The following is a 15,954-nucleotide window of genomic DNA, read 5'->3' as shown; positions in this document are numbered from 1 at the left end:
AGGTACTGACTTTGTATTAGGGTGGTCTCTCCAGGTGGGGAGGTGATAGTCACAGGAGGAATCTGGATGGAGGTTTGCCTAGTTCGTCTGACATTCCTCTGGTTATCTGAGTCTTCTATATGGTCAGGAGGCCAGCTAGTGCCCCCAGAGCCTTGCTGGGGGGTGATAGCCAAGGACTCACCCTCTGAATCGCCAAACCTGTGCCAAAAGAAGAGATATAATCTTAGTTCCTCTACTGTGTACTGTGTAATGTTGTGACTTCTGCAGGAATTGTTCCTTGTTCTGGTTGAGACTCAAGGAAACTCTGGTTCACACATTATGCCTATAACTAGGCATAATGTGTCCATGTAATTCACCTTTATTACTGAGAAAAGGGGGTGTCTGCCTTTTTATTATTTTTTCCCACAATAGAATAGAACACCTCTTTATTGAATTATTTTAAATTATGGGTGCTCCATGCCAACTGTGCCAATAAAATATAAATAGTAAGACAGCAGGAATTAATAATAAACAGGAGAAATATATAAAATTAAAGGGAATATATACAAACTAGTAGAATATATTTCAAACAAGAGAGACGTACATTGGAAAACAAAGTGCTTGGAAGTAGTGCAAAGAACTTGGTCTAACTAGAGTCTGTGTGTGGGTGGCTCGAGTGATGAGGGTTACTCAAACCATGGCTCAAATTGGTGAGGTGAGTTGTCAGGGGCAGAGTGAGATGAGTGGTCAGGGGCAGAGTGTGAGCGGATAGTGTTTGTTATCAGGCCGAATTGCCCAGGGAAGAAGCAGGTTGTGAGTCTGGAGGTGTGGGACCTGTGCCGACCAGAGGGCAGCGGGTTAAACAAATGGTCCTGGTTTTTTTTGTTTTTGATACAAGAAGATCCGGTGATGGCCTCCAGGGGTAGCAGAGGGTAGCCAATTTTTGGAGCAGAGTTAATTACCCTCATTTTCATTGTAGATAAGAAATGTTATAAATTTATTGTTGAACACTTATAGGTAACCTCCTTGGGCTCAAATTCCAAGCACCAGCCTTTTTATAGTGTCACTGTCAGTGTCACTGTGTAGTTGAAATCAAATAGTGAACAGAACAACAGTATTACCATATATAACCATAGTTTTTACCTCTGACTATGGGTCTTCTCTCTGTCATTAGATTCTGTGGAGTGTCCCCTGGATCCGTGAATGCGATGCCTTCTTCTCTCTCCACTGGCACCACTGCCTCCTCTGGAATTCCTATCTCCATTCCTGTTAGACAAATGTCCATCTTTGTGGCGAGATCTTCGCTCTCCCCTCCCTCCACTACTCACTGTCCCGTTGCCACCTCGGGACTGCCGGTGTGAATGATGATGGTGGTGATCTCTCTCGCCTACGTTCCCCCAACCTCCACTGTCATCCACTGAACACTGATGGCGGTGCTTCCTGCCTCCCTCCCGGCTGTGGGACCTCTCACTCTTCCCCCGTTTGTCCCGGCTGCTGTCATGGTTTTTGGAGCGGCTGTGATGGATGTGATGTCTCCCATCTTTAGTGCTATCACCATTATCATTAGTTTCCTGTTTTCGTTCTCTGTCTCGGTGGTAGTGCTGATGGCGGGGCTGGTGAGGCACAGGGGGAGGTGGGTCCGAGGCAGTGTCAGCCTCCTCTGACAAGCAAGTCTTCTTGTGGTGGTGCTGGCTGCTGCCACTGTGGGGCTCAACAACCAACGGCCGGTCAAGGTGAGTCTTCATGTCTGGCCGCATGTGTAGGGCTGACGCTATGTGCAGTCGCTCTTCAGAAGTTAGCTCACTGTACAGCGCCTCACAGCTTGCGTGGTTCTGTTTTCTCAGTTGGCTGGCCCTTTGTTCCCACACCGACATCGTCTTCACTGACCTCTGCTGCTCCTTACTAGAGAATGGAAAAAGAAGACAAATTATAACCACTGTAACATTAATTTTACAACCTAAAACAGTGTATATATTCTGAATCATCAACTTTTAAACCAATGCAATAGTCACAATAATCTGTAAGTTCAGCAAATGATAAAACCAATTCCAATGGACAGGTAGAGTATCCATTGTGACAAATTCAGTATGTATGCATTTTATAATTCATAGCACATAAAATTAGCTGTATACGCTATTCAGTGTTGGGAAGGTTACTTTTAAAATGTATTACACTACAGATTACAGAATACATGCACCAAAATGTATTTTATAACGTATTCCGTTACGTTACTCAATGAGAGTAAAGTATTCTGAATACTTTGGATTACTTAATATATTGTCATGCTTTTTTACAACTACATGAATGTAATATTGCTGTGTGATTTTTTACTATTACTGAAGGTTACTTGCCATACCAATACTAACTAGATTTTTAAATGTTAATATAAAACTATTCTGCGCGTATATAAAACAGGTCCGCGGTTCTGAACCGTAGTAAAGGGACCTCTGGCTAATACGTCAGGTTCATGTCGGGCTCGTAGCCGAAAACTAGCTTTACTTTGTTGTCTGGGTCAACTTTGCTAGCGAGAGATAGAGAGAGGCGCTGAAAAGCTGGAACTTATTGTTTTGGAAGAAAATACGAACACAGTGTACAGTTGAGTCTTAATTGCTTACTTAAAACTGGGCTTGTCAGGCACTCTTTTTTGGCTGCAGCAGTTTTTATTATATTTACATGCTTCCATCTCCCGTTTCTGTTCGGTGACAACTTGTACTTTCGACTCTCCTTTTTCTCCCTCCCTCGCTCACAGACACATAACGGGTATGACAGTCCATTCTCCCTGCAGCACGGACTACACTGCCCATGACGCTAGACATTCTTTAGGGCTATGCCTCAAACACTCTGCCTATCGCCTTCGTATTAAATAATTTTTTGAATAATAATTTTTACAAATATTTCTTCACGTCATTTACGCGGGCCACAAGTAGAGGTGACATGATTGAGACACACAGTCTCTTAATGAGTGTTTTGCTTGGGTCCAAAAATAGAGAGGACATGGCCTAAAATATGAAACAGGAAAAAAACGCCCTGTAATCTATTTATTTCAGCAAAGTAACTGTCGTGGGTTTAGGAGTAAATCTTTGGATGAAAGGAAAGCTTATCTTAGAGAGAATAATATTTGCTTTAAGTGCTGTGCTTCGTTCACACATCTAGCAAAAGACTGCCACAAAAACGTTCAGTGCAGAGAGTGCAAGAGTGAGAACCACCCTACTGCGCTACACCCAGGGCCGGCCCCCTGGATATCAGAGACTCCTGTAACCGCAAGAGAGCAAGGCGGGGAGCAAGGAGAAGAAGCTCCTCAAGCTGTCACAGCAAAATGCACAGACATTTGTGGGACTACCGTCAGAGCAAAGTCGTGCTCCAAAATCTGTCTTGTCAGAGTTTATCCAGCTGGCCAAAGGGAGAAAGCTGTTAAGGCGTACGTTGTTCTCGACGAGCAAAGCAATAAGTCTTTGGCAAGAACAGAGTTTTTTGAGCTTTTTGGAGTTACAGAGGGCGCGGCAGCATACACCTTGAAGACCTGCTCAGGAGTTATGGAAACAACAGGGCGCCGAGCTAACAATTTCATCATGGAGTCATTAGATGGTAAGACTCACATTCCACTCCCCACCTTAATCGAATGTGACATGCTTCCTGATGATAAGTCTGAAATCCCCACACCTGAGATCGCCAGACATTATCCACATTTCAAGCGGGTTGTGGATAAAATCCCGGCTATAGATCCATCAGCAAGCATCCTGATCTTGCTCGGTCGAGATGTACCACAGGCACACAAGGTTCGAGAGCAATGCAATGGGCCCCACGATGCCCCCTACGCCCAGCGTCTCGACTTGGGATGGGTGATTGTGGGAGAGGTTTGTCTCGGAAGAGCTCACAAACCAGAGTTTGTAAACGTCTATCGGTGCAACGTGCTGAGTAACGGTCGTACATCTCTGTTCGACCCTTGCACTAACAGTCTCCACATCAAAGAGAAGCTTGACACTCCAGAGCAGCATCATCAGTTTCTAGGAGCTAATGCATCCGAAATCCTGTTTGATGGGAAAGATGGCCTTGGTGAAGGGGTCTTCCGGCAAACGCCACACGACAACAAACCTGCTATGTCTGTGGAAGACAAACTCTTTCTGGAAATAATGGACAACGAGGTCTCCATAGATGACTCGAATAGTTGGGTGGCACCACTACCCTTCAGGCAACCAAGGCACAAACTCCCTAACAACCGAGCCCAAGCAGTCAAGCGTCTTTTGACATTACGGCACATGCTGGAGAAGAAGCCAGATATGAAAGAACACATGATTGCCTTCATGCAGAAGATCTTTGAGGCAGGTCATGCTGAACCAGTACCACCACCCACTGGTGAACAGGAGTGCTGGTATTTACCAATCTTCGGAGTGTATCATCCGCGAAAACCAGGTCAGGTACGGGCAGTGTTCGACTCCAGCGCTAAGCAGGATGGTGTCTCACTGAATGACATCCTGCTGAGTGGCCCTGACTTGAATAATTCACTTTTAGGAGTGCTCATCCGCTTCCGCAAGGAACCTGTAGCGGTGGCAGCAGACATAGAACAAATGTTCTATTGCTTCAAAGTCCGCCACGATCACCGAGACTTCCTACGTTTCCTCTGGTTCGAGGACAATGACCCCACCAAGCGCATCACAGAGTATAGGATGACCGTGCACGTATTCGGCAACAGCCCCTCTCCTGCTGTTGCCATATACGGCTTGAGAAGAGCAGCTTTGCAAGGACAGGAAGACCAGAGTGCAGAAGCAAAGCAGTTTGTTCTAAAGAACTTCTACGTGGACGATGGTCTTGCTTCCTTCCCCACCGATGACAATGCCATCCGAGTCCTGAAGGAAACCAAGGAGATGTTGGCTGATTCCAACATACGGCTACATAAGATAGCCTCCAACCACGACGTAGTAGTGGAGGCGTTTCCACCTGAAGAACGTGCTAAAGAGCTGAAAGACCTTGCCCTAAGTGTGGATCCGTTACCTATGCAGAGAAGCTTAGGTCTCAACTGGCACCTTCAAACCGATAGTTTTGCCTTTCTTGTCTCCCAGGAGGAGAAGCCCTTTACCCGTAGAGGTATTCTCTCCACAGTTAACAGCATATTCGACCCGTTGGGGTTTGCAGGTCCTATAGTAGTCCAGGGCAAGGCTATAGTCAGAGAGTTATGCGCTGAGCATTGCGATTGGGACACCCCGATACCTGCTGAAAAAGTGGCACAGTGGAAGTCTTGGAGAGACTCACTGAAGGCACTCGAGCAAGAGGAAGTCTGGAAAAACAGAAAATGTCCAACTTACCTGCTGATCGGTTGACCCAATCTCCTCCTTTCACCCAAGTTGGTTTGGGAAAAAATGATAGGGATGACTCGCCGCATTTTGGATAGTATGTTGCTCAAGATGCATTCCCCTAGTCTTTCACACAAAGTGCTCACCACGCTGATGGCAGAGGTCGCAGTCATCATGAATGCCCGGCCAATAGTCCCTGTGTCTTCCAATCCAGACATCCCAACCATACTCACCCCTGCTATGCTTTTAACACAAAAGGTGGACTCTGTGCCTGCTCCTTTGGAAGACATCGACCTCAAGGATCTTTACCAAAGTCAGTGGAAGCAAGTTCAAAGTCTTGCGGATTCATTCTGGAAAAGATGGCGTCAAGAGTACCTAACGACACTCCAGCCAAGAAGGAAATGGCAAGCAGAACAAGCCAACCTGCAAGTTGGAGATGTTGTGCTCCTAAAGGACAAGGAGGCTGAACGAAATCAATGGCCCACAGGACTTGTGGTAAATACCTTTCCGGGTCAAGACAGCAGGGTCCGGAAAGTGGAGGTGAGAGTTGCTCAAGGAGGCACCCCCAGGGTGTATTCGAGACCCGCCACTGAAGTTGTGTTGTTACTCAGAGGGACATAGTGGTATAGTACTCTATACCAGGCGGGGAGTGTGCTGCCCCTTTAAGGCAGGCATGATCATTTGGGTGTGTGTTTTTTGTACCAGCAGACTTGCCGTAGTACCTCACCAGGGAAAAACAGTCCTTTAGCCAAACTGTTGTCTGTTCCACTGTTCGTTTGCTTTTTCTTGCTGAGCCTGAGAGAGCACATGCCTGTAAGTAGTTGCTATCTATTTTGTAAGCTTTCCAGCGTTAGTTTTGTGTAGCAGTTTAGAGTTTTGTGTGAGAAACTTTCTTTTGTGAGGAAAAACGGCCGCAATGCTAACACGCTAGTCCGTCTATGGGATTTCCTATGTAATGTTAGCATTAAGCTAATAGCTAAATGCGTGGGCCTAATAAACAGTGAAGGAGTCTAGATATGCTCGTGTTTATGTGTTATATACATTGTAATTCATGGCTTAATGTTTGATGTTGTAAAGAAAATGCAATTACAGCAGAAATGTAATATTTTATTTTTGTTTCCGTACCAGTTTTACAGTGCTTCTACAGTAAACATCTAAAACCTATCCACTGACTCCTGGATGTTTATTGTGGACCTGTTAGCTATCTGCCAAGCTAGAAACCAGCTTCACACCCTAGTGAGGGCAGAATAGTAACTATATTCTGAATATCACCATTTAAAACAGTAACTGTAACGGCATACAGTTACTCATATTTTGTATTTTAAATACGTAATGCCGGTACATGTATTTCGTTACTCCCCAACACTGACTCTAGTTTACATCATGGCACACAGAGTACCTACATGCAAAATAATTTACTGTATGACGAAGGTGCAATGGAGCTTTCAACAACAAGCTAAATTTATCACAGTATACTGTGGAGACAGCTCATTCATGAATATGCCTCAACTGGCCAAGCATGGCTACATTACCATGCTTTGACATCCTATGATTTTTTTGTCAATTTGTGTTTAATACGCGACTTTGAAATGGCTGGAAGCATACTCTGTTCAAAGTGTATGACCTACACTGAACCATTTAGATTTTAATAATGGGAAATTATATATTTCAGTGTCATTAATGTCAGGAAGCCAATCTGATCACAGCACAGTTAAGGACAAACTTTATCCCAGGTTTTTAACATGCCATCATCCTGCAAGTGTATTCCTTGTGCTCAACACATTGCACTACACTCCTGTTAAGAGGTGGATGGAAAACATGGAACTGGACTTGTTGGATGAACAGAAAGCCTGCAACATAGTATGTATGATGAGAATGCAGGGCAGCTGTTTTACTTAAGCATTCTTGCTTTCAGAATGTCAATGATGACACTATGATCATGTATGCATGTAACTGGCACTGTCATCCACCTTGTTCACAGACAACTGGGTTTTTACCTCAGGTAGTGATGGACTGGGGTGCAGACATAACTCCTACAAACACATAAACGGAGCAACATTGAAATACACAGAGGGAGAGAAGGAATTTCAAATGGACAGAAAAGGCAAAAGCACAGAGAAGGCAAATTAGCTTTAGGGAAACTCATAGGAGGAGGAACATGTAGATCAAAGACACTAAATTGTACAAGGAGAATGTTTTCCTGAAAGTGAGCAAGCGAACAAGTGAGCAATTTAGGTGTTCAGAGAGTGCACAAAAAAACTTGGAAGAATTAGAAGTCATCAACATTTGGGCCATATATACTTACAATACATAGCTTTTTGTTAGACCATAATGCTATAGTATAGATAATATAATGATTAGAAATCTACCCTCTGGTCCTATAACTGTGTTGAGTACTGTGAAATAATATTTTATTGTGTTAAAATTGCTACTCCCCTTTGTCTAGAGCAGGGGTAGGCAACCTTTCTGATGGCGTTTTCACCCTAGTGAGGGCAGAATAAAATTTAAAATTTCCTCAGAGGTCAGTGTGCCATATGATTGCATTAGCAATAAATTTAATAACGCTCTATATTAACAGTTACACACTATATAGAACCACTTTATAGAATTATATTTGTTCGCAGATGTTTGCAGCTATCAGCAAATAGTTATCAGCTATTTTGAAACAAAAAAAACCAACACTTTTTATCCATAACAATACTATACAATACAATTTTATTTATATAGCACATTTAAAAACCCGAAGGCACACCAAAGTGCTTCACAGTAATATGGAGAGTCAACATAAGTCAATAACAGGGTACAAATTGGGCACTAGCACAGACAGGATAGAGGCACTAACAGACCAGGAGAGTTAGATAAATACAAAATCTGCTAAGAAGACAAAAACAGCAGTAAAATTAATAAAAAATAATGAATTTAATAAAAGATTTAAAAGTTTAAAATTTAAAGGATTTAAAAGGGTATTAACTGGTCAGGAAAGCAAAGTCAAATAAATATGCTTTTAATCTTGATTTAAAGGATTGGATAGAGTCCAAGGCTCAAATAGAAGCAGGGAGGCTATTCCAAAGGTTGGGTGCAGCTGAAGCAAAGGCACGATCGCCTCTGGTCTTCAGTCTGAACTTAGGTTGGGCCAGGAGTAATTGACCTGATGATCTTAATGCACGACAAGGAGTGTACAAATTGAGGAGGTCAGTGAGGTAGCTGGGCGCAATGTTATTCAGGATTTTAAAAGTGAGTAGCAAGATTTTAAACTCAATGCGATATTTGATTGGTAACCAGTGTAGATCAACAAGAGCCAGAGTAATAGGGTCAAATTTTCTAGTTCCAGTAAGAAGGCGAGCCGCAACATTCTGAACAAGTTGCAGCCTTCGAAGAGAGAAGGCTTGGAGACCACAGTAGAGAGAATTACAATAATCTAACCCGGAGGTCACAAAAGCGTGGATAAGTTTTTCCAGGTCCCTGTGTGGTATATAATGCTTAGCTTTAGAAATCTGGCGCAGTTGAAAAAAAAAACAGATTTAACTCCAGATGATACTTGCTTATCGAGCTTAAAGGAGCTATCCAAATAGACACCCAGGTTACGCATAGAATCAGAGAGAGAGAGTTAGCTAGGGGCCCCAGCAGGGCAACAAGCTGGTCTCGAGGAATATGGCTGTCGAACACCATAACTTCAGTTTTTCTCTCATTTAAAATGAGAGAATTTTCTGACAGCCAATCTTTAACCTCTCTCAGGCAATCGTACAGGAGTTCAGTGATGCTGACAAATCATCAGTCAGTTGACAATAGATTTGAATGTCATCAGCGTAAAAGTGATAAGAAATATTGTATTTTTCAAATATGGAGCCCAAGGGTAGCATATACAAAGAGAATAATAAAGGGCCCAATACAGACCCCTGGGGCACACCACAGCAGAGAGGGGCAACAGAGGAAGAGTATCCTCCCATCACAACAGAGAAGGATCTATCTGTGAGGTAAGAATTAAACCAGTTAAGGGCAGAACCCTTGATGCCTACAACATGCTCTAGCCTCCTCAAGAGTATATTATGATCAACCATGCCAAAGGCTGAAGGCAGATCCAATGAAACTAAAACGGCAGGGTGACCAGAATCAGCAAACACAAGAAGATCATTATAGACTCTTAGCAGTGCCGTTTCAGTGCTATGGTGTGGCTTAAAGCCAGACTGGTATTTGTCAGTGATATTATTTGCAACTAAGTAAGCCTGTATTTGGAGAAAGACGGCTTTCTCTAAAATTTTTTCATAAAAACGGAAGCTTCGAGATTGGCCTATAATTGTCAGGGTCTTTCTGATCGAAATTACTTTTTTTAAGAACGGGGTGCACTGCCGCATGTTTAAAGGCACTCGGGACACAGCCCACAAACAATGATAAATTCATTAAGATAAGATGCAAGGCCCAATTTCCTCAAAACCTTCCTTGATAATTCGGGATGGAAGGATATCGTGCACAGAATTTGAGTTTCTCAGTTGTTCAATTATTCCCTTAAGAGTGAGGAGTGATAACAGCTCAAAGTGAGAAAAGGTGGACATGCATCCTAAAGCACAAGAGAGTGAGAGTGTGAAGCCTTCAGTAATAAAACTTTTCCACTAAAATGATTAAGAAATTGCTCACAGAGAGAGAAATACCCGTGTACGTGTGGACGTAGCCTGAGAGTTCTTGTCCGTTTGCTGTTATGTTAACGTCCCATAGACAGCAACATGGCTGCACTGTACAATTCCACAGCACCTTCATTGCATTGCTATTTATGGTCTCCATCCAAGATACCCGTGATAAGTAACCTACATGTAGTCCACACAGCACTTACAAAGAAAATGTGCATGGTCTCTTTAATACCAGTAGAGACACACATGTTAATATGATCTCTGGTCTCCCACTCAGAGACACAGGTCTCCAAGTGTCCAGCATTCAGACGGCTACCTGAGGACACTCATGTGAGAGAAAATCTGCTCACACAGATATGTAGAGTCAAATACTGTCAAGGCCTCTGCAATGTTCTGAAGACAGTTAAACTTCAGGTAGTGATGTCCAGCAGGTGAAAATGCAAGCTCCATGAACACGCACAGCTGTGGATTCCAGCTGCTTCAATGTTGCATTAACTGGCGTTAACTCAGCCAGTTAATGCGAGACAAATCTAGCTGCTCATTAAAGATTTCTGGTTTGATCAGAAAATAAAACATTGGTCCATACACCTGAAAGTCCCAAAAATGCATTGTGTCTCGAGTCTACGGATGTATCCGTGTATTTCCATGGTGCTGATGCTGCGCTGAGCGGACAGCTCCTGAAGCTTTTGAAGTATCGGAATGTGGAAAGCTAACAACGCCCCTCTTACCAGTAGGCTAAGTTATTTTTAGCCAATTACAAGTTGAATCTGGTACTTGGGGTTGTTAGTTAAGATACCGTCATTAAGAAGAGGCACAACTAATGTGTCTATGCGAGCTGATTTGCGATGTGCACCGCTGGCGCGGCCATTTATTTTTTGATGCACCTTCTCAGATTAATTCACTGCGTGTCGTGCCCAGGGCTGAACTGGGACAAAAAAACAGCCCGGGCATTTTGACTACAGACCGGCCCACCAGGTATTAAAGCCATAAAGCCTTTGAGTGAAAACAAACGCGATTGTGACAGTGATGTACAGTCTTGTTGGTATATGTATGATTTCTATACATTTTACACCAGCTAAAAACTTTGGTTGTAAGCTTCAGATAATTATTTAATAACAGCCAGACATTTTAAATGAAAATAAGAAAGTATTTCTTTGTGCCCCCCTTTCCCTGTTAATGCCCCACCTGGCCCCCTGGCAAAACTTTGCTAGACCCGCCCCTGCACAGTTACCAGCTGTCAGCTATTTAGAAAATGATATTGGTGTTTTTTGTCTCTCAGAAACAGTTCATAACTTCCCTTCAACTCATTCATGTCACCTAAAAGGTAAACCTGTTTCTCCATCACCTGTTCAGCTCTGATGATTCAGTAAGGACATCTCCTGGTTTCATCTTCTTGTTTCCCTCTCACCAGATAACCAAACCGATATCATGACCAGCTGTGGCTCCAGCAAACCTCAGCTGATACTAGAAATGAATATTAAATAAATTCTAACAACAGCTGATCAAGCTTAAACGTGCTGCTGTTATTTAGTGCGACATCCGGCATTTTTCTCTTTTTGGCGCAAAGTGGGCGATAAACAAACAATAGAGAAAAGCCGATCAGCTGATCATTGATCAGTTTCATGATAGACGTAGCAACAGGAGAGAGGGGGGGGGAGAGAGAATGAGAGAAGAAGAGGCAGCTGTGCAGCAAAGACAAAGAATAACTCCACCTTTGTGTCTTTTTTCATTCTAGCTGAAGTCTGGGACAAACTGCGTCCCCTCTCAGCTCAACACGAAACCCGTAATAATTTCTCTGAATGCGGGACGATTCAGTCTTTTTACGGGACGGTTGGCAGCTCTACTAACTAACCTTATGAATTAAATAAAGTTCAAGATCAGTAACATCATAGCACCCACCCAGCTGTATAGAAACTCCGTCATGCTAGCTAGTACGCAGTACGAGTTATTGTAACTGACTGTAAAAAGTCAGCACAATGAAAATAAACTTCACCTAAACTTGGTTTATATCTGACCCAGATAGACTGCAGGTCATAACTTCTTACCTGAAGTTCAGTTCACCTGACGCTCGGACCGGCGGCCGCCTCAGGTCTCTCCTTGTCCTGCCTCCGATCTCCCTCATCCACGTGCTGGCCTCCACCACTTGTTAATTTTACAGAATCTGTGGAAGCTCCGCGATGCCACCACCAAACAATTGAGTTATTTTTACACACCGGCCAGCATCTGGCCAATCCAACACCTTTCATTGTTTATACCGTTACAAAATTATTATTTTTTTTAAAAATCATCGGGCCACCGAGCAAATGCCCGGTATGCCCGATGGCCAGTCCAGCTATGGCCGTGCCAACTGTGGCACGTGTGCCTAGGGTTGCCGACCCCTGGTCTAGAGTTATAGCAGGCTGAGAAAACATTAGAAAACTCAGACCTGTCACAGCTACAAATTAACTTAAAACACCTATGAGTCTCTTGTACTAAAACAACATCTGCCTTTAGTTTTTTAAGCTGGTTAAATATCTTTAACGTCTTCTCTCTTTAACGTCTTCTCAATAGCTGTAACAGTTAGTTTCTCATTCATTTTTCATTTGTTCCTTGGTAACTAATCATAAATCGTTTACCTAATTGTAAAGTGTAACTGTAAAGAAACCTAACTTGTTTCACTCTTATAAGCAGGGAGGCGCCCGCTCACTGGGCAGACATCGGCCAACATTTTCCTTGTTTACTGCCACTTGCCAATAAGGAAATGATATCCACTGATGTTAGTGGCCATTGAGAAAAACAAAACAAACAAAAAAGGGTATAGACATCAATTATTGGCCAAACTGATATTTTCAACAAGAATGTGTCAGTAAGTCAATATTGGCTAAGCAGAGCAACACTGGCATACTATATGTTATCCACTATGCAACAAATATGAAAACAATGCAGAAAAGATGCTTAAGATAATTTAGAAGATAAAACAGCAGCTCTGATTCACGCTTCTATTCTCAAAACAGTTTGATGTAATTGCAGCAGAGTGCAAATCACAGCTGAGCAAACTGTGTGGAATAACAGAATATCTGTTTAGTCAGATAATTATTGACTACTGATAAAAATCACTATCAGCCACAAATATCTGCTTTCAATTTCTGCCATAATGGCCATGGTTTCATAGTCTGGGAATGGGTAATGAACACACTTGTGTCTTTCAGCTGTTCAGACTTACAGTATCTTCATTCTAAGTTCTGTCTAAGTTAATATAAGGCCAGGATAACAGGTCCTCTTGATTGCTGACAAAACGTTGATAGTAGAGGTACAAAAAGTACAAAAATGCACTCAAAGACAGAAAGTAAAAAGTAGCAGTTTGAAGGACAATACCAGCTGTTCTTTTGCAAAGTTAACTTATACAGCATGATCAAACATGGAGACACAAACTTTTTTTGCCTTTGCCTTCACACCTAAACAGAAAAAAATAATACTATATTCAATGGTTAAAGGAGGTGGGGAACCCTAAGATCAGTCCATGAACACCACAGCCACTGGGCACCAGTCCATCCAAGTACTTTACTATAAATTCACCACAGCAGGGCAACCTAACCTGTTTACCTACACTAAACTGCGGGGGATTTTCATGCAACTTTTGAATGACAAAGTTAGTATACTTAAGTTTGTTTTGCAGAACATTTCAATACGAAAAAATAAAAAAGGTAACAACCTTCACATCATATATAGATCAAATATCTGATTTAACAAGTAAGGACATTACATGTGCTTTAAATTTCCACTTCACTGAATAGCACTGAGCAGTCCTTAACTTTAAATATGACCTACTGTCCTGACCTTCCTCTCCTGCCCTGTCTTTCTTACAACTTTCTCCATCTTTGAGTGGCAATATCTTGCACCCTCCCTGGGAAATACAGCAGCTGTATGTTCAGCAAGTATCTTCAAAATGTTTTAATTTAAATTACCCACCACCTAAAAATGTTATTCCCTTTGTACTCTCTACCTAAATGCCGAAGAAATGCAACCACAACTTATGAAGATCTGCACGAAAAACAGTTGAAAAGTGATTTTTTATTGTTGTTGTTTTTATGTGTTTTTGTATGTCTAATATGTTTGCTTATATTGGTGAACGGGCTGTAGTCGACTGGATTTATGAAGGGGTTACATATAAAATAAAGAAACTATTTGCTTTGCAAGCATCATAATGACTCTGACTCATTGTGGATTATTGTGCCTGCATTAAAACCAATCCAATCCAGAAAACAAATGTGTGAAGCCTGTACTAACACTGCATTATTTTGGTCAGTCTTCTCCTTTATCCACTATGATCAGTTTTGAATTTCTAATTTGCACTGCTCTTGGTAGAATGCTGGTCATTACTGAAATAAACTTGTTACAACTTTGTTTAAAAGTCTGAACTTTGCGTACCCATCATCAGTGTACCTGACATGGGTAACTTGCACATCTGTAGAGGTACTATTAATAACATATTCAGGTGCTGGAGTAACACAAGCAACCATCTATAAAATGTCTTTTTGTGAAGAACTCCCTTCATTTAGCAAGACAAAACACAAATAACTTTGTATTACAATAATTCAGGTGCTTAAATATCTTGACTGCAATCACCCACTTAAATCTTGCAGAATTATATTCACAACAAAAACAACAAAAAACCACTACATGATAATTTGATATTTTAAGTTGTGATTAAAAGCTATCACTGTTCTTAAGTGTCATTTATTATCTTTCTACTATTTAAATTCAATAACTAAATATCAGGTTTAAATTATTTCTAAACCACTGTACCTTTACATTTTACACTATGCCCCAACATACACTGAACAATAAAATAACCAGCTTGGAAAATGAGTCAAACCTGCAGTTATATATCCACATACATGGTTTAAGCAGGAAATCTAAACTGTACAGAAGAGGTAGGGCAGACACTGAAAAGAAATCAGCAAAAGGTGACGATAATAAAGAGTTAAGAGCTGACAGTCACTCACGACACTTGTCGATTACAGGTAAAATCAGTAAAAAATACACACGTAATTTTACTGACACATACAACTCTGTCACAAGGTATGAGTGATAAGAGCCCCCATGTCATTTTAGGCACAAAGGCAGAATGACAAAAAGGTTTACCTGATAAGAGTACAGTGTTTAACGTCAACAGGAGAGGGATGTGGGGACGTTAATGACAGAACTTCAAAGTTGTAAAAATAACTCACAGTGAGCTAATGCTGCAGATGGACGAGCTGCTAGAGTGCACGTTACTTCAACTGCATGTTAGAAAACTGCACATGCACACAAAAAAAAAGGGGGAACGTGGGGAAAACATATAGCACGAAGTCAGAGAAACAGCCAGACAACATTCAATTATTATCTGTCTACTCTGTCTATTAGTATCCTATCAAATGAGAATGAAATGAGGACTGGGCTGGTTTCAGTCATTATGCAAATGTACTGTTTATAAGATTGGGGAAACCTGCAGTCAGCTGAGACTGAAGAAGTCACTTCGATGAGTGACGAAATGTTTCTCCCACTGAAAACGCTACGTCCACATGAACAGAATCAACTTTTGGAGACAACCTTGAGATTCAAATTCTCAAGCCAGAGGTCCACTGACACTAACAGAGTCTAACCCTTAGAGGAGGTTGGGCAAAATTATACTTTATTCAGATGGGTGGTTTTCTTGATCATCTTGACATTTCCTAACTACATATAGGATAATGTGCAAACAAGGAAGGGGAATCAATTAGGTTTTAATTAAGGTTCTACAATCCCCTATCCTGGTTGTTATTTACATGACAGTTTAAGAAACTGGTGCAATTGTTGGTTATTTAAGTGCATGTTAATATATCTAATTAAAGAACATTCTGACTGTGACTGCCATGGTGCCTCCATCCTACTTGGCTGTCTACTCCAGGTTTTGTTCTCTGTCTGTTTTTCTCTTAGTATTTAATGTTTCTCCTTCTTGTTTCTCTGTGCTTGTTTTTTATGTTTATATTTGTTGGCGAGATTCATCACATCTTGCTGAGGCTAAGGCTCTGTTTTTATTGGACCTGCCAATCATCTCTGACAGA

At 41.8% G+C, this 15,954-nt stretch overlaps 1 protein-coding gene across 16 annotated transcripts in view; it reads right to left on the bottom strand.

The window, feature by feature from the left end:
* Positions 1-15,954, bottom strand: part of cacna1ba (calcium channel, voltage-dependent, N type, alpha 1B subunit, a) — a 332,183-nt gene that overhangs the window by 172,460 nt on the left and 143,769 nt on the right. For 13 of the 16 annotated variants that reach the window (XM_040019432.1, XM_040019434.1, XM_040019438.1 and 10 more), the window contains 3 exons: positions 7,265-7,300; positions 1,123-1,881; positions 11-198 (listed from right to left, as the gene is read on the bottom strand). In XM_040019432.1, the coding sequence (XP_039875366.1) occupies positions 11-198; positions 1,123-1,881; positions 7,265-7,300 (983 nt within the window). The remainder of the gene's footprint in view (positions 1-10; positions 199-1,122; positions 1,882-7,264; positions 7,301-15,954) is intronic. The other 3 variants (XM_040019437.1, XM_040019439.1, XM_040019448.1) reach the window with 1 other exon arrangement.

The sequence above is a fragment of the Simochromis diagramma genome, unplaced genomic scaffold (genome assembly GCF_900408965.1).
Source record: "Simochromis diagramma unplaced genomic scaffold, fSimDia1.1 OVJJ01000822.1, whole genome shotgun sequence".
NCBI lineage: Eukaryota > Metazoa > Chordata > Actinopteri > Cichliformes > Cichlidae > Simochromis > Simochromis diagramma.
This window is presented reverse-complemented; position numbering and strand designations above follow the sequence as displayed.